The following is a 24,247-nucleotide window of genomic DNA, read 5'->3' on the forward strand; positions in this document are numbered from 1 at the left end:
CAGTGGATAGATCTTTTGCCTTCTTGGTTACATTTATTTCTAAGTCTTTTTATTTTGTTTTTTGGTGCTATCGTAAGTGGGATGGTTTTCTTGATTTCTTTTTCATATAAGTAGTTATTTGTGTACAGAAGTGCAACTAATTTTCATATATTGATTTTGTATCCTGCGACTTTACTGGGTTTCTTCTTTTTTTTTTTTTTTTTTTGAGACAGAGTCTCACTCTGTTGCCCAGGCTGGAGTGCAGTGGCTCGATCCCTGCTCACTGCAACCTCCACCTCCTGGGTTCAAGTGATTCTCCTGCCTCAGCTTCCCAAGTAGCTAGGACTACAGGTGCGCTGCCACACCTGGCTAATGTTTGTATTTTAGCAGAGATGGGGTTTCGCCATTGTTGGTCAGGGTGGTCTCAAACTCCTGACCTCAAGTGATCCACCCACTTTGGCCTCCCAAAGTGCTGGGATTACAGGCATGAGCCACTGTGCCTGGCCTGTTTCTTCTAACAGTGTCGATTTTGGAGTCTTGTAGGGGGTTTTCAGTATATAGGACTTTTTTCCTTTCAATTTATATTTCTTTTTCTTGCCTAATTGCTTTAGTAGGATTTCCAATACTGTGTTGAGTAGAAGGGTGAGAGCAAGCATCTTTGTCTTGTTTCTGATCTTAGAGGAAAAGTTTTCAGTTTTTCACCATTGAGTATGATATGAGCTGTGGGACATATAGCTTTTATTATGTTGAGGTAGTTTTCTTCTGTTTGTAGTCTGTTGACTTTTTTTTTTTTTAAATAATGAAAGGGTGTTGAATTTTGTGAAGTACTATTTCTGTTTCATTTGAAATGATCATGTGGTTTTGTCCTTCCGTGAATGTGGTGTATTACATTGATCAATTTTTGTATGTTGAACCATCCTTGTATTCCAAGAATTCTACTTGGTCATGGTGTGTAATCCTTTTAATATATGCTGAATTCTTATTGGTAATATTTTGTTGAGGATTTTTACATCAATATTCATCAGGGATATTGGTTTATAGTCTTCTAATGTCTTTGTCTGACTTTGGTATCAGGATAATGCTGGCCTCATAGAATGATTTGGAAGTATTCCCTCCTCTGCAATTGTTTGGGATTGTTTCAGGAGGATTAGTGTTAATTCTTCTTTAAATGTGTGGTAGAACTCTCCAGTGAAGCTAGCTTTCTTGTCCTGGGCTTTTTTTTTTTTTTTTGGAGACAGGGTCTTACTTTGTCACCCAGGTTGGAGTGCAGTGTTGCAATCTTAGCTCACTGCAACCTCTGCCCTCCAGGCTCAAGCAATCCTCCCACCTCAGCCTCCTAAGTAGCTGGTACCACAGGCAAGCACCACCATGTCCAGCTATTTTATTTGTGTCTTTAGCAGAGACGGGATCTCACCATGTTGCCTAGGCTGGTTTCTAACTCCTGAGCTCAAGCGTTTCTCTTGCCTTGGCCTCCCAAAGTACTGGGATTACAGGTGTGAGCCACTGCGCCCGGCCATGGGCTTTTCTTTGTTGGGAGGTTTTGGATTATTGATTCAATTTCCTTGTTACTGGTCTGTTGAGATTTTCTTATTTTTTCATGTTACTCAGTCTTGGTAGGCTGTGTGTTTCTAGGAATTGATCTGTTTCTTTTAGGCTGTCCAATTAGTTGGAGTACAGTTGTTCATAGTATTCTCCTAGAATCCTTTTTATTTCTATGGCATTGGTTGTCATGTCGTCCTCTCTTTCATTTCTGATTTTAGTTATTTGAGGCATTTCTTTTTCTTAGTCAGTCTAGCTAAAGGTTTGTCAGTTTTGTTGATATTTTCAAATAACTTGGTTTTCTTGATTTTTTCGTACTATTTTTCTATTCTCTTTTCTTTATCTCTGCTCTAATCTTTTTTATTTTTTTCCTTCTAATCACTTTGGGTTTAGTTTCTTTTTCTAGTTCTTCAAGGTGTAATGTTAGATTGTTGACATGATTTTTTTTTTTTTAATATAGGCATTTACGACTGTAGATTACCTTCTTAGTCCTACTTTTGCTACATTCCATAAGCTTTGGTATTTTGTGCTTTCATTTTTGTTGTAATGTATTTTCTTATTTCCTTTGTTACTTCTTCCTTGACCCGTTGTCTTTTTAAGAGTTTGTTGTTTAATTTCTACAAATTTCTTGATTTTCCACTTCTTTTTCTGCAGCTACCTTCTAGTTTCATTCTGTTGTGATCAGAAAAGATACCTAATACTTTGTGGCCTAACATGTGGCGTATCCTGGGGAATATTTCATGTGCACTTGAGAAGAATGTATATTATGCTGTCGTTGGGTGGAATGTTCTGTATATGTATGTTAGGTCCAATTGGTCTGTAGTGCTGTTCAGGTCTTTTCTTTCCTTATTGATCTCGTTGTTCTATCCATCATGGAAAGTTGGTAATTGAAGTCTGTCACTGTTTTTGGAGAGCTCCCTTCAATTTTATCAATGTTTGCTTTAAGTATTTAGGAGCTCCAATGTTTGATACATATATAATTATTATATCTTATTTGTGCATTGACCCCATAATGTTCTTCTTTGTCTATAGTATCAGTTTTCTTTTCTTTTTTTTTTTTGAGACGGAGTCTCGCTCTATCACCCAGGCTGGAGTGCAGTGGCTGGATCTCAGCTCACTGCTAGCTCCGCTGCCCGGGTTTATGCCATTCTCCTGCCTCAGCCTCCCGAGTAGCTGGGACTACAGGCGCCCGCCACCTCGCCCGGCTAGTTTTTTTGTATTTTTTAGTAGAGACGAGGTTTCACCGTATTAGCCAGGATGGTCTCGATCTCCTGACCTCGTGATCCGCCTGTCTTGGCCTCCCAAAGTGCTGGGATTACAGGCTTGAGCCACCGCGCCCAGCCCAGTTTTCTTTAAAAATTTATTTTGTCTGATATTAGTGTAGCTACTACTGCTCTCTTTTGGTTACCATTTGCATGGAATATCTTTTTGAATCTTTTTACTTAGAGGCTGTGTGTGTCCTTAGTTCCAAAGTGTCTTTTAAAGGGCAGCATATAGTTGGGTCCTGTTTTTTAATCCTATGGGTTTTTGTGGGGTTTTTTTGGGCAATTTCTTTGTCCTTTCATAGCTTGTTTTTCATTTCCTTCCCTTCTACCTTTCTTTTTGTTTAGTCAGTTTTTTTGGTAGGGATATATTTTGATTCTCTTATTTCCTTTTGTGTATATTCTATAGCTATTTTCTTTGTAGTTACCATGAGAATATCATAAAACTTAGGAGGATAACAACCTGTTTAAACTAGTAACAACTTCACTTCAATCACATATAAAAACTCTAGTCCTTTATAGCTTTGCCCCCCAACCTCCACCTCCCAGGTTCAAGTGATTCTCCTGCCTTAGTCTTCCAAGAAGCTGGGACTTGCAGTCTTCCAAGTAGTCAGGCCACTATGCCGGACTAATGTTTACATTTTTAGCAGAGATGGGGTTTCGCCATTGTTGGCCAGGCTGGTCTCAAACTCCTGACCTCAAGTGATCTACTCGCCTTGCCTCCCAGATTGCTGGATTACAGGCATGAGCCTGTACCTGGCCAAAGTATTAGTACCCTGTTAACAACATTTTACTAGTGTCACAAGTAACATGTTTATATATTGTTTAATCATTAACATACTTTCTTTGTTTTCTCTTGCTTATAACAATACTTGAAACTGGGTAGTTTATTTTAAAAAGTTATGGAGGCTGAGAAATCCGAGGTCAAGGGTGAGGGCCTGATGAGGGCCTTCTTACTGGTGGGGACTCTGCAGAATCCTGAGGTGGTGCAGGGCACATGGGAGGGGGTTGGCCATGCTAGCTCAGGTCTGTCTTTCTCTTCTTATAAAGCTACCAGTCCACTCTCATGATAAGCCATCAATCCATTAATCCATCAGGTCATTAAGCCATTCAGATCTGCCCTCATGATTAATTCATTCATGAGAGCCCAGATCCCTCATGACCCAATCACCTCTGAAAGGTTCCACCCCTCAATACTGCCATGTTGTGGATTAAGTTTTAACATGAGTTTTAGAGGGGACAGATACTCAAATCATAGCATGTAGATTTATAGTTAATTTTTATGTTTTGTCTTTTAAATCCTATAAAAAAATTAAGGTGGAATTACTCACCAGAATTAAAATAATATGTTTTTATATTTGCCCATATATTTACTTTTACCAGAGAACTTTATATTTTCCTATGGATTAAAGTTACTATCTAGCATCCTTTAATTTCAACTTGAAGGACTGCCATTAGCATTTCTTCCAGGTGAGGTCTAGTGGTAATGAACTCTCTCAGCTTTTGTTTATCTGTGAATGTTTTAATTTTCCCTTTTACAGGTGCATGCCATCACGCCCGGCTAATTTTTGTATTTTTAGTAGAGATGGGGTTTTGTCGTGTTGGCCAGGCTGCTCCGGAACTCCTGACCTCAGGTGATCCTCCTGCCTCGGCCTCCCAAAGTGCTGGGATTACAGGTGTGAGCCACTGCGCACCTTGTATCTTTCTTTATCTCTTGGAGGATTTGAGATACTATTTTAAAGTCCTTTGGAAGTATAGTTTGTAATCTAATTTTTAGTAAGAGGGTTATTTTGTTTTCTGTTTGTGTGCATTCTTCTCTACCTGTGCTCTTTTTGTGGTTGTTTCTGCTTTGTCCCTTATGGCTGCTTCTTTAGAAGGAAATCTTACATTGGAAACTCTGGGTTCTTATTCTTCAGGGATATTGGGAAAAATCTCAAGAACCAATCCCTGAACCAGTGGGTGGCTTGACCAGGTCATTTTTGTTTTATTGCCTGTAATCTGTCCATTTGTGTTCCTTCAGCCTTGGGCTATGGTCACAACTTTTATTGCCTTCTTTCACTAGTAGGAGAGTGCTGCTCCAACCCCTTACTTCACAAAATGATCCTGACTTTTGTTCCCACTTCCTGTGCTATGAGTTGATTTCAATCCCTATTATTGGGGTTGAGTTTTAACTGTCTCAACCAGTAAGATTTAAAAATAGACAACTTGCTTGTTTCTGTTTGCTTCTTTTACCTCTGTGGGTAAAGGAGGTTAAGGAACTACTGTGGTTTATGCAAAAGTGTATTGTGTCCTAACTGAGTAACCGTAAGTCCCTGTCTCCTTATTTTTAAGTAAGGATAATAGCTTGTATAATGGTTGTGAAATCAAAATGTCATATATGTGAAAGGGCTTTATGAACTGGGAAATATGGTCTAAATATTAGTTTATTTTTGTTGTATAATCATAGTGATTGTGTTATTACTCTATTTAAGTCTGCTTTTGATTTTCAGATTGTTCCATTGACCTGTCATGTATGGCAACAGATATTATATCAAGGCAATAGTAGGACACAATTTTCTGATACTAATGTGGTCTGTTTGGACACAACAGCTCAGCAGGGTTCTGGGGATGATCAGGTATGTCTTCTGTAACTGGCTAACTTTTAATTTTTTTGATAAGCAGCACAAGAAATTCTAATTTAGCTTTGAAGAATGGAAATAAATTAATATTCACTAGTATTCTGTTTTGTTTTCTTTTCTGTCTTTTTTTTTTTTTTTTTTTAAGACAGGGTCTCACTCTGTCACCCAGGCTGGAGTGCAGTGGCATGATCATAACTTACTGCACCCTCCAACTTCTGGGATCAAGTGATCCTCCTGCCTCAGCCTCTTGAGTAGCTGGGACTACAGACATATACCATCAAACCCACCTAATTTTTTTTGTTATAATTTTTTATAAATGGAGTCTCGCTTTGTTGCCTAGGGCTGGTCTTGAGCTCTTGGCCTCAAATGATCCCTCACCTTGGCCTCCCAAAGTGCTCGGATTACAGGAGTGAGCTACCACTCTCGGCCAAATATTCTGTTTTTCTAATAGATTGTTGTAAACTTTATGTATATGTAGAAGAGCAGTTCACTTTTTTTGAAGGCAGATCTCAGGACTTTTATTTTTATTTTAAAATTTTTTATAGAGATGGGGTCTCTCTGTGTTTACTGGGCCGGTCTCTCATTCCTGGCCTTAAGCGATCCTCTCGCCTCGGCCTCATAAAACTATTGAGATCACAGGCATGAGCCACTGTGCCTGGCCTCAGGACTCTTTATATTCTTCACAAGTATTCTTAAGAGCTTTTGTTTATGTGGATTATCTGTATAGATATTTAGCATACAAGAAATTAAAACATTTAAAAATATTTATTTTAAAATTTATTTTGAAAGAACAAACTTATTACATATTACCACAAATAGTATATTTTAAAGTAAAAAATGACTATTTTCCAAAACAAAAAAATTAGTTGGAAGAATAGCATTGTTTAAATTCTGGCTTACTAGAACTCAGTTGGTGTATTATTCAGGGTTCTCCAGAGAAACAGAACCAATAGGATGGAGTAGATACATCTGTCTATCTATTTACATCTGTCTATATATAATTCTTTATTGATATTTATTATAAGGAATTGGCTTATGTGATCATGAAGACTGAGAGGTCCCAAGATCTGCAAGCTGGAGCCCCAGGAGGGCTGGTGGTGTAGTTCCAATTCAAGTCTAAAGGCTTGAGAACCAGGAAAGCCAGTGGTGTAAGTTTTGATCTAAATCTGAAGGTAGAATACCCTCCAGCTGGAAGACCATCAGGCAGAGAGAGCACATTCTCTCTTGCTCAGCCTTTTGTTCTATTTAGGCCTTCAAGGTACTGGATCAGGCCTTCCCACATTGGAGAGGGTAACCTGCTTTACTTAGTTTCCAGGTTCAAATGTTAATCTCAGGCCGGGCGCGGTGGCTCAAGCCTGTAATCCCAGCACTTTGGGAGGCCGCGACGGGCGGATCACAAGGTCAGGAGATCGAGACCATCCTGGCTAACACGGTGAAACCCCGTCTCTACTAAAAAATACAAAAAAACTAGCCGGGCGAGGTGGCGGGCGCCTGTAGTCCCAGCTACATGGGAGGCTGAGGCAGGAGAATGGTGTAAACCTGGGAGGCGGAACTTGCAGTGAGCCAAGATCCGGCCACTGCACTCCAGCCTGGGTGATAGAGCGAGACTCCGTCTCAAAAAACAAAAACAAAAACAAAAAAAATTGTTAATCTCATTCATACACACTTCACAGGCCAGGAACAGTGGCTAATGCGTGTAATCCCAGCACTTTGGGAGGCTGAGGTGGGTGGATCACCTGAGGTCGGGAGTTCAAGACCAGCCTGGCCAACATAGTGAAACCCTGTCTTTACTAAAAATACAAAAATTAGCCGGGCGTGGTGGTGCACACCTGTAATCTCAGCTACTTGGGAGGCTGAGGCAAGAGAATCGCTTGAACCCAGGAGGTGGAGGTTGCAGTGAGCTGAGATTGTGCCACTGCACTCCAGCCTGGGTGACAGAGCGAGACCCTGTCTCAAAAAAAAAAAAAAACAAAAAACATAAAAAACCAGACACACCCCTCACAGACATATCCAAAATCATGTTTAACCATGTATCTGGACATTCCATGACCCAGTCAATTTGATACATAAATTACCTCTCATAGCTGGATTCTCAGTCTGCTCTGCATTTCGTTTGTTGGGATGTATTGTTTTGGTTGAAGTATATGAAGACAGTCTGGCCTTACATAGATGAAAAGGGAGTTAGGGAAAGGAGGCTGTCATTCAGTCCCTGAAAAGGTGTCAGTGACCCTCAGGGATTTTTGGACTACACTTTGAGAAGCACTTTTCTAGAACATAGTTATAAACTTTGAAGAAATGGAACAGTCACGAGCAGATAGGAAAAAAGCTCATATAGAGTTATTGGAGGAAAAATGTAGTGTTACTAATAATGGTTAAATATCTAAGGTTGATTAATAACTTGAGTATCAGATTTCTTCTATTACCTTCAATTTTCTTTAAATTGCAGTGATTACCTGTTAGATGCAAGATATAGAGGAAGGGAGATACACTGTCACTGAGGGAAAGTAGTTAGGACAATCCCTGAGCATAAAAAGCATAGTACCTGGGGCCATTAAATGGAAGAGGGTTGTTTTGGGTTGAATTGTGCCCTCCCAAATTATATGTTGAAGTCCTAATCCCCAGTACATCAGAATGTGACCTTATTGGTGATTGCAGGTGTAATTATTTAAGATCACACTGGAGTAGGGTTTGCTCTCAATCCAATCTGCCTGGTGTCCTTATGAAAGAGGAAAGCACCATGTGAGGAGAAAAACATACAAAGATAAGATGGCCATGTGAAGATGGAGGTGGAAATTGGAATTTTGCTGCCACACCCAGGGAATGCCTGGGGCTTCCAGAAGGTAGAAGTAGCAAGGAAGGACCTTCCCCTAGGGGCTTCAGAGGGAGCATGACCCTGCCAACACCTTGATTTCAGACTTCTGGCCTCCAGAACTGCGAGATAATAAATTTCTCTTGTTTTAAGCCACCTAGTTTGTGTCACTTTGTTATAGCAGCCCTAGGAAACATAATGGGATGTATTTCTAAATAATATTCTCTGAGGGCATATTTTTGGTAGAGCACAGTCCAAAAATTGATGTCTTCCTTTTTTTCCTGTTTCATAAAATACAAACCATGATGGACCCTACAGCATTTCATTTCATCCTTTATGCCTGGGTTCCTCAGAATAGCTGGAACATTATGCCGCTTTCTAGTTCACTTCCTTCTTTTCTCCTTCTTGTACTTTTGTTGTTCATCTTTGTTACTGTCATCTGAGTTACCTTTGTTTCTTCATGGAAAACTGGCTTTTGCTACATTGTCTTCCTCTCTTTTATTGGTTTATTTTACTTCAACATACATTTCCCATTCAGTGCCTGAAGTTCTCAGATACTTCATCTAACCTCCAGCAATCTTGACTTCCATATCTCCTTCCAGTCTTCTCCTACCTGTATGTAGTTACTCATTCCATGATCACAGTCTAGACCTTGTCATCACCAGCTACCTTACTACAAATGTCTCGTCCTCTATTCCCTTCCAGCTACTGCTTTGGTCAATATTTTGCTCCCTGTTACAGTGAAATTTTTAAGAGTTGTCTATACGTTGAATATCCTATCCTCATTTTTAAAAAGTCAGGTTTATTGGGGATATAAGTTAAATATATCAAAATTTACTGTTTTAAGTGTACAGTTTGTCAAGTGAGCTTTGACATACGTATACTGTCATGCAGCCACCACCACATTTGAGATAGACAACATTGCCTTCACAAAAAGGAACTTCACAAAAAGTTCCTGTGTGCCCCTTTGTAGTCAGTTACTTCCCCAATTCCTAGTCCCTGCAACTACTTATCCAATTTCTTTCTCTTTAGTTTTACCTTTTCCGAATAATATAGTGTATAGACTTTTGAATCTGACTTCTTTCACTTGGCTTAGCTTTTGAGATTTATCCATGTTGTTGCATGTATCAATAATTTGTCCACTTTAATTTGTATTACTGAGTAGTATTGTTTGTGTATAGGTTTTTCGGTGGACATATTGCCTTATTTCTCTTGGCAAATATCTAGGAATGGCCAGACGCGGTGGCTCGCGCCTATAATCCCAGCACTTTGGGAGGCTGAGGTGGGTGGATCACTTGAGGTCAGGAGTTTGAGACCAGCCTGGCTATGGTGTGGTAGAAACTCCATCTCTACTAAAAATATAAAAGTTAGCCAGGTGTGGTAGCACATGTCTGTAATCCCAGCTACTCGGGAGGCTGAGGCAGGAGAATCACTTGAACCCAGGAGGCAGAGGTTGCAGTGAGTCAAGATGGTGCCAGTGCACTCCGTTCTGGGTGACAGAATGAGACTGTGTGTCTCAAAAACAAAAAACAGAAACAACCCCTAGGAATGGGTTTGTTGAGTGATAAGGTAACTGTATGTTTAACTTTAGAAGAAAGTACCAAACTGTTTTTCCAAAGTGGCTGTACCATTTTGTATCCCAGTAGTATATGAGAGTTCTGGTTGCCCTGCGTTCTTGGCAGCTGTTGGTATCATCAGTTTTTTTTTTTTTTTTTTTTTTTTAATTTTAGACACTCTAGAAGGTGTATTATGGTGTTTCACTGTGATTTTAACATGCATTTCTCTAATGACTAATGATAATTAGCATCTTTTTGTGTGCTTATTTGCCGCCCCCCCCCCCCCCCCACCATGTTTCTTCTTCAGTGAGAGATCTGTTAAAATCTCTTCCTGATTTTTTATGGCTGGTTTGTTTCATTTTTTGAGCTTTGGGGGTACTTTATAGCTCCAGATGCAAGTCCTTTATCAGTTATTTCTTTTGCAAAGACAGTCTGTGGCATGTTTTTGTATTCTCCTGTCTTTGAAAGACAGAAATTTTAATTTTGATAAAACTTGTTTATTGATTTTTTTTTTCCTTTTGTAGTTTGTACGTCTTGTGTACTATCTGAGTAATCTTGACCTAATCCTATGTCACTGAGATTTTTCTTCTATGTTTTCTTCTAGACCAGGGTTTCTCAGCCTTGGCACTATTGACATGTTGGGTTGCACAATTCTTCATTGTAGGGGGCTGTCCTGTGTATCCTAAGATGTTTAACAGCACTCCTGGCCTCTTCCCACTAGATAACAGTAATAGTCCCCCAAGTTGTAACCATCCAGAATGTTTTCTGACATTGCCAAATGTTCCATAGTTGAAGGAAGAGGTGTGTCAAAATCTCTCCCAACTAAGAACTGCTTTTTCAGAAGTTTTATAGTTTTAGGTTTTACATTTATGTCTAAGGTCCATTTTGAGTTGGTTTTTGTATATGGTGTGAAGGAAGCATTCAAGTTGTATTTTTTTACATACAAATATGTAATTGTTATTCCAGCACCATTTGCTATATTTTTTCCAGTGGATTTCTTGACATCTTTGTAAAAAAATTAATTGACTTTATATTTATGGGTCTGTTTCTGCACACTATTCCATTGATTTACGTATGTATCCTCATGCCAGTATTACACTCTTAGTAACTATACTGTCTTAAAATTAGGTTGTGTGAGTTTTCTCACTTTGTTCCTCTTTTTAAGAATTGATTATTTTAGATCTTGGAATTTCTATATACATTTTAGAATTAGCTTGCCCAATTTATATTTTAAAGCCTGCTGGAATTTTTTATTAAGATTTCATTGAGTCTATAAATCAATTTAAAGAGAATTTTGACATCTTAACAATATTGAATTTTCTAATCCATAAACACAGTTCTTTTAGTTTATTATTTCTCTTTAATGTCTTCATCAATGTTTTGCTGTCTTCAGTGTGCCAATCTTACATGTTTTGTTAGACTTACTGGTATTTTTAGAAATTCCTATTTCTGATTATTCATTATGAGTGTATAGAAGTATAATTGACTTTTTGTATTGACCTTGTGTCCTATGACCTTGCTAATCTCACTTACTAGTTTTAGTAGCTTTTTAAAAAATATATATTCTTTAGGAGTTTCTATGCAGAGTTGTGTCAACTGTGTTTTGTTTTTTCCTTTTAAATAGATTTGTCATTTCTTTTTTTCTTTTTTTTTTTTTTTTGCTTTATTACACTGGCTAGGATCTGCCTGTTCTTCTACTTGATCTACTTTGTGTTCTGACCCCAACCGTTTGAAAGCAAGTATCACCAGCAATATTTATGTAGCTGAATACAGTGAATACTTTTCTGTCCTCACCTTAGGTACAATAAATAGCATTTGACACTATTATTAATCATTACATAACTTCTTTAAATTATTTCCTTTCTTGGGTTCTCCTGGTTTTCTTACTACTCATCTGGCTGTTCTTTCTCAGTATCCTTTGCTACTTTATCTTCCTTTGTTAAACCTTAGAATCAGAATTTATAAGCTGTGGACCCAAGTATGACTCAAATGTGGTTTGCAGAAACCAATTTTTTTTTTTTTTTTGGCACAATGTTTTAACACTTTTGAAATAGAATACTTTAAAGTGAACAAGCAGTGCATAGTTAGCCACAAATCCCATTACTCTCCAATTCCAGGATGGATTACTCCATTTGTCTTACCCCCATACCCCTATACACATTGAGTTTTTAACCTCTGCTTGAAACGTTGGAATGTTTGTGGTCTCATCCAGATCCAGGACTTTAAATACATCTGTTTGCTGATAAATCCCAAAGATGTATCTCAAACTTTTACTTCTCCCGCAAAATTTGTTTGTATTTGTCAGAATGCTTATATGTTGTCCCTCCCCACATCTGTCAAAAATATTTAGAGATTTGTTGACCTTTTTATATTGATTTAAAAGGTATAACACAAAGAATGTTTGATGATTGAAATGTAGCAAGAAAATACATAATGCAGAAAGTAAAAAAAGGTTGAACAGATTATTTTAAAAATTCAGTTTATAATGGGAAATTATAAGAATATGTTTGCATAGGAGAAGACTGATTCAGTAATGAGAGAAAAATGGATGAAGGAAAGTGGGAGAATCACATAGGAAGGAAATCACTGAAAAAAATTGGAAGGAGATGGGAAGGCCTTTGAGAGGCAGAGCAACTTTTTTTTTTTTTTTTTTTTCAAGTCATAAGATAGGAATCTGGTAATGGGGATTGTAGATCTGTGGTTGAAGACAAGGGAGTTCCTCTCTCCTGCTGTATACTTATTGAAGGTCATCAGTTGAAAATTAGGAATGTTAGATAGTTCTGAGGAGAGAAGTTATGAAATCACAACTCACCAGGATAATGTAGTAGGATTTCCAGGCAATACTGAGTGCCCTTCAGGTTTAGTGACATCGATTTAAAGAAAAGCCAGTCAGTGTGGGATGTGATTTCTCCAGCAAAGTGCTGCTGATTGGGTTCACGCAAGGGGACAGTTCCATCAGTGTTAGCTTTTGCTAAGCAAATAGGATAATGGGAGAAAAAGGCAAGAAAGTTAAGGGTGTTTGCAAAGCAGTGATTATAAGGATGACTCTGAACTCTCAGAGGGGCAAAGATGGAAATACAGATAAGAAAGGAATAAAGACAAGTATAAATGTGATAGGATAGTTGTCTCCATAAAGTTAAAAAATTATTGCAGTAGAGGAACTAGAGAGTAAGTGATCTGTGGAGGTCAGAGGATGGGCAGGAAGACTAATGGATACATGTGTCACTATTGGGGAGGAGTGAATTATGGGATACAGGCTCAAACCATGGTTAGAGAGGCTAAGAAGATGAATCAGGGGACCAGTGATTTTTGCTTTAGTGAGTCACAAAATGATTGGAATTCTCCTGTTCTAAAACCTTTTGTTGGCTCACTAACCTATCCCCTATAGAATGGAGTGCCCTCAAAATAAAAAATGTAAAATTTAATCATTCTCATATTCCTTTTATTTTCAAGTATCAGAAAGGCGAAAAGCATGTTTCCAGTAGCAATTTGATGTTATAGAACTGATTAATTTATTCAGTGTAGAAGGGATTGAGGTATTTTGGAATGTCAAAAGTCTGCTATCCCATAAGTGTAGTGTTAATATTTTAGGATATTTCTCTCTAAATTTTTTTCTTTGCATATATTTGTATAACTGATATTATGTAGTGGATAGTGGGTATCTTTTTTCTTAAACTTTTACTATATGAACATTTTATTAATGAATTTTAAATATTGGAAATGCCTCTTCAAAGACAAAAGTCTTGTTAGAAAATGTTTGTGAAAATATTTGTAAATTGTAATGCATTTTCTTTTTATGGATTCTGGGCCACCTGGGAATTAAAAGATTCCAGTATTCTCTTAGAAACCTTTGAGTTGATCAAGGAAGAAGAGTCCAGTAGTGGAATACTTACAAAATAATGGAAATACATTATATATCTAAAGTTGCTATCAATATAATGCCACTTTCTCATTTTTTTAGTTAAATAAATAAAGCAAATTGAATGAATTAATTATTTAACCAAAGATTTTATATAAAGAATGAAAAACTTGTAATCCCAGCACTTTGGGAGGCCAAGACAGGGGAATTGCTTGAGTGTGGGAGTTCCAGACCAGCCTGGGCAACATAGTGAGACCCCCGTCTCTACAAAAAGTTTTAAAAAATTAACTGAGTGCCTGCCAGTAGTCCCAGCTACTCAGGAGCCTGAGGATGACAGGATCACTTGAACTTGGAGGCAGAGGTTGCAGTGAGCTGAGATTGTGCCACTGTATTCTGGCCTGGTTGACAGAGCAAGACGCTGTCTCACACACACAAAAAAAGAAAAATTACAAATACAGGAAACATGGTAAATAGGAAAACAAGTTATAAAATATAATACAGTTGTTAAATTCAAGAAATAGAGAAAAAATAGATATATTCCTAGTAAATACAGTTAAGAAAAAAAAAAATCTCAATGAAATAGACTTTCTACAAGACTATCAGTATTTTATAGAGGTAGACTAGGATTACTAAGGAGGAAATTGAGAAAATTATGATAGTACCAGCTATCAAAAAGGTTTTTGGAACTAATAGATTCACTGATAAATCTTTTAAATTTTTAAAGAAAATTGAAGTTGCTTATATAAAATAAATACTGAACAATGTTATGAAACAAGAAAATGAGGGCATTCTAAAATACTGATTAATCTTAGTTATGACCATATATGTGAGAAAATGTTAAAGAATATGCTAGCAAACATTTAAACGTCTGCTCTACCACTACGGTGTAAGAAATGTGAACATGCTTCAATATAAAGAAATTTATTGACTTGGGAGGCTGAGGTAGGAAGCTCAAGTGCTTGAGCCCAGAGTTTGAGTCCAGCCTGGGCAACATAGCAAGAACCTGTCTAAAAATAAAAAATAAAAAATAAAGTTGCCATCCTTTATCAGGTTTAATTGGGGAAAAAGATGCTATAACGTAGTTTGAGCTAATTTAGTGTTCATTTCTAATCGAATTACTTGAAAATGAAAAATATCATGATAGAATATACTAACTAGTGTTAAATCCAAAAGGAAAATGCCTTTTAAACTTGTCACCATTAGTATTTAATTCGACTTTAATACAGCATTGTTATTTAGTGTGATCTGTAGATTGGTGCCAGTCCATGATTTGCTTGTTACTGGTCTGTCAAGAGATAAGTGTAGAAATTGAGAGGAAGTGTTTCGAAACTTTTATAGTAGTTTGATAGAGTAATTTTATCTTTTTTTAGACCTAGAAATCAAACATTTGGGCTTGTGTTTTATATCTTGGGCTTATATTAAGACTTTTAAATTTCATTTTTCTAGTTATTTTTACTAGTTTTAAAAATTAGCTTATTTGTCATTAATTTTTGTTAACATTTTAGTAAAGTGTCAGTCTGTGATGAATTGGGAGTAGGAAAAACTGGTCCTTCCCCATAAGTAGTCTGAGAAGCAGTTCTGTGAATCTTGCCACTAATTTAGGAGTAAATAGTTGGAGGAGACAAATGTATCACATTCATGGGTGATATAATAATGTTATATACTGAGAAGAGCCAGGGATCCTTTAGAAACTAGTAGAGCTAATAAAAATTCAGTCAGGTGAATTCCCAACTTAAAGCTGGAGTGAATACTTCAGCTTTAGGTTTGGAATATTTTTTTCAGTTTTATTATTATTTTATTATTATTGAGTTGTAAAATGTTATGTAGAACCAAATCTATTGATTTAATGATCAGAACTAACAAAAAATATAGTAGAAATGCCAGTGATTCTTCCACACTTCAAGAGATGTGTAGTGGGACCCACGAATCGGCCCAGCCCTTGCGTGCACCATGTTTGGCCCCTTCTAGCGTCGCCACCATGAAGCAAGTGGCTCAACAGCTCTGGCTGAAGGCTGGACTCAACCATGTAAATGTTTCCCAGGCAGCTGCAGACTTGAAACAATTCTGTCTGCAGATTGCTCAACATGACTCTCTGCTGACTGGAGTATCTTCAAGTACCAATTCCTTCAGACCCCAGAAAGTCTGTTCCTTTTTGTAGTAAAATGAACCTTTCAAAGGTTTCCCAAGCCACTTCGCATGATACAGTGAATATTCAAAAGAGAGCTACATTTGAAGCCTGTACAAAAGCTTATCCCTGGAACACATGTGCCATAATATACAAACTTCTACTTTTGTCAGTCCTTAATATCTACCTTTCTGAATTTTCATGAATTTCTATTTCACAAGGGTAATTGTTTTATATACACTGGTAGTGGCATACAATGAAACTTAGTATGAAAGATTTTTTTGCATTAAAGAAAGATATATGTAATAATGGGAAGAGGTCTAAAATGTGGTTAATATTGTGAGAAACAGAACAACTTTACATTTTCTAAACTTTGATGAGAATGTCATTAAATAGGAAGCTATGTGATACATGAGTGGACATTTTAATCTAAATATTAATATGTATGGTAACTCAGTTAATGACTTAGCATGTTTTCCTTTAAAATTTTTCTAGAAAACAGAATCTTGGCATTGTCTTCCTCAAGAAATGGACTCTTCCCAAACCTTGGATACATCCCAGACCAGGTTTAAGGTGAGAAGAGAAGATACTGAAGTGTCAGACTTCCCCTCTCTGGAGGAGGGTGTATTGACCCAATCAGAAAATCAAGTAAAGGAACCCAACAGAGATCTCTTCTGTTCTCCATTGCTAGGTAATGCCTCTTTATTTTAACTAGTAGTAATACCTCACATTTGTAAGTTTTGCGGGGACTGCAAGTGTTAACTTTACCCTTTTTGAGTGAAGGAGCTCTGTAGAGACCTACTCAAAGGGGTAAGCTTATTTCTGTTTTTTTGGTTTTTTTTTTTTTTACTGGCTAGCTGATCTAGTTATATTAAGTGTGCAGTTGCCTCTCATTTTGTCACATCCCGTTGCTCACAGAAGGCAGAAAGGTGATAACTGTCTACTGTGTATACCTCCTCAGTCTTGAATTTGCAGAGTTTTTGGGATGAATAATATATTATACTTTGGTTCTCTCAGCGGTGGAGACTCCATGATCCCCCCCCAAAAAAACAAAAAACAAATGTTCATATTTACCTTTTTTGATTTTTAGAATCAATTAAGGCATGTGTTATTATCGTCAGCTTTCAAACCAAAAGTTGACGTAAAGAGGTTGAGTGGCTTGTCTGAGGTAGATCTTGCTGCTTTCCTCATAGAACTGATTTATTAGCTCTTTATAAAAGATAAACTTTAAGTACTTTTAAAATCATTAAGGGATTCAATCATGAAGATGGTTTTATAGTTTTGTAAAGAAGCATGAATAGGACTTAATTCAGCAAGTTCTTTGCGACATAAACTAATGCTATCCAAATCAAGATATTAGTGCCAACATATTCTATGATGTGAATTATTAAAGTCAATTTTAGGTTCACATTTTAAGAAGGATTTTGACAAAATTAGAGTACCTTTGTGGGAGGAGATGACTCTCTTTTGATAGACAAAAGAGAAGACTTTGCTATGGTCAAATATTTGAAGGGCTGTTATGCTAAAGAGGAAGCAACTTAGTTTTTATTCATTCATGTAACAAATATCTAAGTGCCTCCTGTGTGTTTGATGCTAGGGATATAAAGATGAAAGCTACCTCCTCTTCTGGGAAGGCAATCCAGTAAACAGAAAATAACAGTACCATGGGATTTGTATTATAATGGTGTAGAGCAGGATCTGCAAACTATAGCTTATAGGCCAAGTCTTGATTTTGTACCTTCCATCTGCTAAGAATGATTTTTGCATTTTTAAAGGATTGTAAAAACAAACATAGTATATGTGACAGATTATATATGACCAACAAAACCGAAAATATTTACCATCTGACCTTTCATAAAAAAATGTTTGCTAACTCCTAGTCTAGAGTTTAAAATGAATACATAACTTAAAAGGAAACTGTTTTTCAAATTGATATAAAAAAGAGCTTTCTAATAGTCAAAACCATTTAATAGCAGAAAGGCTATGTAATGACAACAAAAAGTGAGCTTCATGTCGCTGCAAAATGTCTAGCAAAATTCTGTATTAGGATTTTAGCACTGGGGAGGAGATTGTACTTTGTGACCTAAAATGTTTTCTAATGTAAAGTTTTGTAACTCTGGCTTCTCATTTACTATAGATAGGGCAGAACATTTTAAATTATTGGAGTAGGTTCCTGGATCTGATAGGCAGAGGAAATTTTATCATTGCTGTTTTGTTATGCATAAGTACTAACATTGTGATAATTAGGCTCTCGCCAATGGCAAATGTCATTGATGATGACTGGTGCCAGAATGGTTAGATACCTCAAAAAAAAGGGATCCAAGCCAGTAACAGATGTCCATACTTGAGGAAACAAGAAGCAGTTGAAAGCTGAAAGAAAAAGGCATGGCAAGTAAAATACACTACCTTTCCATCACACGCACATACAAGTAATGTTGTACACTTGAGAATCATTAACTCTTCAGCTTTGGCCTGCTCCTTTAGCAAATACTTTTTCCGATTTACCTGATTTAACTGTCCAGTTCCACCCTGAAATATTCTTAAATATTTAAGGAGATGCTGAAATGCTGCTTATAACTTACTTGTTACTTACTATTCCTTACTCATACCTAAATAGCTATTTTAGGTACTGAGGATTTCTGTGGGTTCTGAAACCTGGTTAGGGATAACTCTAATTTTTTTTTAGAAAAGACTCAGGTTCTCTAAATACGCAGCCTACAGTTAACTGGAAATAGCTTTACTTGCCCAAAGGTCCCCCTTATAGCATTAGCTCTAGTGTATTTGGGGACTTTGTTAAAAACTCTTCATGATTTTTAGAGGGGTGAAGGACTGTTATGGAGGTTTAAGACTGCTTCTCTGTGCCAAGGCCAAAGAGGAACCATACCAATTGTTCCTTGGTGGCAAAAGTTGTTATATATCAGTTTCTCACTTTAAATTAATTCATTCAGTAAGTAAATGACTCTCTTTTGAGTACCTATTAAATGTAGCAGGTACTTTGCTAGGCACTGAGGTTATAGCTATGGATAAAGTAGACACAGAGTTGACAATTTATATGGGAAGTGGATCGACGAAAGATTAAAACAAGAGGGTAATGAATTATATGGAAGGTGTGCAGGGTATAAGAGCAGTGACGGTACGCGTTTTGACCAAGTGAAGGACAGATGACAACATGGTGAGCTCTGTGAACTCTAGGTTTTCGGTAATTTCAGGGGGAAAAGTGGTGTGAGAGAGGAGTCCTCACTTTGAACACAGTGTTACAGGCATTCTGAAATCAAGAGAGTATTCTGATTAAAATAAGAATGATTTAAGTCAACATTCAGGAAATCACAAGAATTTTTTTTTTTTCATTAAAGCAGCAGTTCAAACTTTTTGGGTAACAGGATTCTTTTACGCATTTAAAAATCGCTGACAACTCCAAAGAGCTTTTGTTTATTTGGGTTATTGATATTTCCCATATTAGAAATTAAAACTGAAACATTTAAAATTTATTAATTCATTGAAAAAGTACATATTTTATAAAAAATAACTTTTCTAATACAAAAATGTTTAGAAATATGGCCATGTTTTATTTAAACAATTCTATAATGTCTGACATAATAGAAGACAGCAAGATTCTCATGTCTGTTTCTGTATTCAGTCTGTTGCCGTATCATACATTCTGTAGCTTCTGGAAAATGTCACTGTATCTTTTTGAGAGAATGGGAGTGAATAAGGCAAATGATATCTTAATATTATTTTGAATAAAATTTCAACAGTAGGTACCTCCTAAGAGTGTCTTAGGGCCCAGGAGCTCCTGTGCTATACTTTGACATAACAGCTGTAGTCTGTATTATGTAAGATGGGAAGAAACACTAATAATAGTTAAGAGCATTTGCTAAAAGTTGAAATGCTTGGGTTCAAATCTCACTGTGGCATTTCAGCTACTTGAATGCGGACAAGTTACTTAATGCTTTGTAAGTTTTGTAATCATGTTTCCTCACCGGTAAGATATGTATAATAATACCTATCTTTCAAGGTTGTCGTGAGGATTAAATGAAATATTGTGTGTTAAGCACCTTGACTTTGTCAGGCTCTCAATAAATGATAGCTGCTACTGCTGTTGCTTTTATATTATTATTCTAATGCTTGTAGAATTCTCCATATGGCAGCATATGTAGGTGCTTTAAAGTATTACATATGTAAGTAAATAATCAATTTTCAGCATTAATCAGCATTTTTATATTTGAAACTTTGCAGTCATACAAGATAGCTTTGCTTCTCCTGATTTGCCTTTGCTGACCTGTTTGACACAAGACCAAGAATTTGCGTCTGATTCTTTATTTCATCAAAGCGAACTAAGTTTTGCACCTCTGAGGTAGGATGATTTATTTGCATGTAACCTTTCTCCTTTCTTGTTCTATGTTGTTACTAATATTAGTGACTTCAGGCTAAGGTGGTACTTTGAGGTGGGGCTTAGATACTCTTAGGACACACTCTGAAGGTAACAAAGTCCTATACTAGGACTTGATGCATATTAATTTGGCAGAGTAACATGTAGAGATGAACTAGATGACAGTAGTTTATTTAAAAATAGTTCCTAATGTATTCAGGCATTTCAGGCATATTTTAATTTAGAAGACACACTGGATTTTCCTTCTCATAAACCTCCCCATCTGCTGCTCATCATCTCTCTCCTCCCTCTCACCCTTATTCTGCAAAAAGCATTTATTTCTAGGTCACTAACTTGTTTGGCACTCTCATTTTGTTCAGCTGTTATTGAATGAGACTAGTTAGCTCTCCTTACCTTATAGGAGGTGTGAGTATGAAGTAAGAAGATTTCTATGAACAGACATATCCAAATTAACAGATACTCCAAATTCACGTCCTTTAGAATAGTCATAATGGGAGAAAAGTCTGGAATTTTCAAAACATATTTGGAATTATTCAAGAATATGTTTTCCTCTTCTAGAACTGAAAAGAAAACCCACCTTAAATTAAAAACTATAGATGTTTAGAAAGTAAAAAGTAACCTCTGTCCTTATATATTACCTTATATCAGTTTTATGAAAAGTGATCTGTACACATTTTTAGATCATCAACTAATGATTAAGTTACTGTTGTGTTTGGGGAATAGATCACTTCTTGAGTGGTTTCTTTCTCTTTTTGTTTTTTTTTTTGTTGTTGTTGTTGTTTTTATCTAGATGGAGTCTTGCTCTGTTGCCCAGGCTGGAGTGCAGTGGTGCCATCATGGCTCACTGTAACCTCTAACTTCTAGGCTCAAGCAATCCTCCTGCGTTAGCCTTCACAATAGCTAGTACTACAGGCATGTGCCACCATGCCCAGCCAATTTTTAATTTTTTTGTAGAGATAGGGTCTTGCCATATTGCCATGGCTTGTCTTGAACTCCTGGGCTTCAGGTGATCCAGAGTGCTAGGATCACAGGTGTGAGCCATTGTGCCTGGCCTTGCATAGTTTTCAAGAGCACAATAAATGACAACTAGTAAAAAAATTAATGCAGGTTAAATGAAAAATCATGGTAGGCATCGTTATGAAAATCACGTTCTGTGTCTGTTGCTTTACGAGAAGCCTGAGATAATATCAGGGTTGTAGGGTGGTAGTTCACCTTTTGGTTAAAAAGAATTTTTTTGTTCAGTCATTAGCCATCTTAAAGGAGTCTGAAATTAGGAGAGCTTTGTTTTTCAATGCACTTTTCAAATAAACTTGATTTTAGTGACATATGTATTTTTGTATTAGTACTTAAAAATTAAATGTTTTTAATGTGTTATTTATTTATTTTTAACTGTATATTTTCAGGGGAATTCCTGATAAGTCTGAAGATACTGAATGGTTTTCTCGACCATCAGAAGTTAGTGAAGCTTTATTCCAGGCTACTGCAGAAGTAGCTTCAGACTTAGCAAGCAGTTGCTTTAGTGTATCTCAGCACCCACTTATAGGGAGCACAACTGTTGGGTCTCAGTGCCCTTTTTTACCTTCTGAACAAGGGAATAATGAAGAGACTATTTCATCTGTTGATGAACTGAAAATTCCCAAAGACTGTGATAGTTACGATGATCTTTGTTCATATATGTCATGGAAGACACAAAAAGATACACAGCAGCCTGAAACCAATTTAGCTGATAAAGATCAAGTTTCAGTTGCAACTTTATCTGACATAACCGATGAAAACATAACTGCTAAAAGAAGTGACCATTTTGATGCTGCTTATTCATATGGGCAGTATTGGAAAGAGGAAGCTTCACCTAAGCAGGCAGAAACATATTTAACCAGTAAGTACCCTGATTCTTTTTCAGATTCATCTGACACAATTGATAAAAATAAAATTTCCAAGGGAAGTAACAGTTTTAGTGTCCCCTTTTCCTATGTGCCATGGAACAAAGAGGGAACTTTGCACCACCCAGAAACGTGTAATCAGTAAGGACTGTGTTTCCTTTCCATGTGAAGTTGCTGCTTATTATAATAATAAAATGTCATATTCTTTCTTGTGTTGTTTGTTGGAAAGAAGAGGAAAAGGGGTTCCCTTGACTTCTGATAGTCATTATTTTGAGAATGTTTATTTAAGGGCTCCAGCTGAGATTGAGGTAAAACAAAAGACGGATTCTTTGGAGGGTTATGAAAGAAATGAAGAAGGTTTACAGAAAGAATCATCTCAATGTTTTGAACTAACAGAGACTAGAAATAATTTATCTTCAGAAGTGCAACCCAGATCCTCAGGAATAAAGTGTTTTAGGAATGTTATAGCTCCTGATAATTCTGTAAAAGTTTCAGAAGCACTTGTACTCTCCAGGGAACATGATACCTCTAAAATGGAGGCTTCTGGTGGTCCTCTTCAGACTGTTATATCCAACTTGGATGAGACATCAGAACAACTGTTTTTTCAAGAGGAAAGAAACCAAAAGGGAACTTCTCTTTTTGGTGAGAAAAACATTGATGCTACTGAAAATACAGCCTTTGAGGCAGTTATTGCCTCTATTGAGCCTTCTAAGAAAGAGAGTACAGTAAATGACATCTAAGCTGACATCAATAAATATTTAACAGATGACAGCCAAGAGAGAGAACCAAAAAATCCAGATCTTTCTCCATTAAATTATAAAGATGAAAACTCTTTATTTGATAGGCTTAAACATGCATGCTATCAGTCTACTCCTGGGGTGTTTGAACCAACAGCTTCAAAACCATTGTTGCATATAAAGGATGATAATGGTAGCTTCCTATACTGGCATCCAAATTTAAAATCACCCCCTAATGCTGTTCAGGAAATGTTCATTAAGCCACTTTGTGTTATTCCAGAGCTTAAGTCATCTGCTTCTTTGAGTGAAAAATCTTACAACCAGACTGTTGGTCTTGGCAAAACACAGTCAACTTTATTTCAGTGTGATGTAAGCAATGAACCATTTCTTCCCTTTGGGAAGATAAAGTCTGTTCCTTCTCTTGACCTTGCAGAGAAGGTAGGCTCTTCAGATGTTATTTATCATGTGAAAGTATTAACTTCAGATTCTTTGGTTTTACAAGATTTAAAGCAGCCAACCTTTGAAGAAGTTGCAGATTACTCAGACTTTAATTTGGGTAAGGATGTTAACTATAGAAATGCCATTAAAGGTCCACCTGCAGCTGTAGGAAGCAGCTTTTCAGCAAACTTGGTGGCATGTGATGCAAAGTCACACACAAAGTGCTTTTACCATTGGCCAGTGATGCATCATTAATTGCAGTTGCCCAAGACACATTGCTGAAAGCTGATACAGGCCAAGGTGAAATTCCTTCGCCTGTGGGAGCTGAGTCTAGTTTTACTATACATACAATTATGCAAAATGACTCCTATTTTATAGAGGGCCTGCAGGGGAAGCCTGAGTCTGACATCATTACTCTGGATGGCCTAAATGAAAACGCTGTTGTGTGCAGTGAAAGAATTACTGAACTACAAAGAAAGGTGAGACACAATAAAATGATAGTTGTAAGAAACATGGCCTTTTTCAGTGTTGTTTCAGGAAATGGTATTGTTTGTGTTTATTTTACTTTTTACTGTTTCCTGGGTACATGACCAATGTGATTTGACTGGTGAGTACATTGAGCTAGCAGCTTTAGAGAATTTTCATGATGATCTAGAGATGCGTGACAGCTCTCTGCACTGGCAGCCTACTTTACAACTACCATCTGAGAAGGAAAGCAATTTTGAAAAGCCTGTAAGTTTTTCTATTTGACATTTTTTCTGGGTGGGGAGAGGAATATTTTATTTGAAAAAATTTCAAATTTTATTTGAAAATATTTTATTTGAAAAATTATGTCTTTCATTACCAGCTTGTAACTTGTACCTGTTCTTTATCTGATATCCAGGAATATGTTCCATTAGAGGTTGGTATGAAAGAAATGTTTATGTTTCATAGACTGTAAGACTTAGTTCTGGGGTGTCTTGGAAAAGGCCATCCCCTGGGGCTCCAGGCCTTTCATATTGAGGCAGCCTAACTCTTCCTAGTTGTGCCAGCAATAGTCTTTAGACAGTGTTAAG

At 36.9% G+C, this 24,247-nt stretch overlaps 2 protein-coding genes across 9 annotated transcripts in view; both read left to right on the forward strand.

Annotated features, from left to right (window-relative positions):
- ALMS1 (ALMS1 centrosome and basal body associated protein) overlaps window positions 1–24,247 on the forward strand; it is a 234,137-nt gene that overhangs the window by 21,014 nt on the left and 188,876 nt on the right. For 6 of the 8 annotated variants that reach the window (XM_033175100.1, XM_033175107.1, XM_033175106.1 and 3 more), the window contains exons 2-6: window positions 5,270–5,395; window positions 16,243–16,438; window positions 19,984–20,101; window positions 21,541–22,013; window positions 23,571–23,671. In XM_033175100.1, the coding sequence (XP_033030991.1) occupies window positions 5,270–5,395; window positions 16,243–16,438; window positions 19,984–20,101; window positions 21,541–22,013; window positions 23,571–23,671 (1,014 nt within the window). The remainder of the gene's footprint in view (window positions 1–5,269; window positions 5,396–16,242; window positions 16,439–19,983; window positions 20,102–21,540; window positions 22,014–23,570; window positions 23,672–24,247) is intronic. The other 2 variants (XM_033175101.1, XM_033175105.1) reach the window with 1 other exon arrangement.
- On the forward strand, window positions 15,529–15,802 carry LOC117062877 (guanine nucleotide-binding protein G(I)/G(S)/G(O) subunit gamma-5-like). Its single transcript, XM_033176756.1, has one exon. The coding sequence runs from the start codon at window positions 15,529–15,531 to the stop codon at window positions 15,778–15,780; it is 252 nt and encodes an 83-aa protein (XP_033032647.1). The 3' UTR covers window positions 15,781–15,802.

The sequence above is a fragment of the Trachypithecus francoisi genome, unplaced genomic scaffold (assembly GCF_009764315.1).
Source record: "Trachypithecus francoisi isolate TF-2019V2 unplaced genomic scaffold, Tfra_2.0 Lachesis_group17, whole genome shotgun sequence".
In the NCBI taxonomy this organism is placed as follows: Eukaryota; Metazoa; Chordata; class Mammalia; order Primates; family Cercopithecidae; genus Trachypithecus; species Trachypithecus francoisi.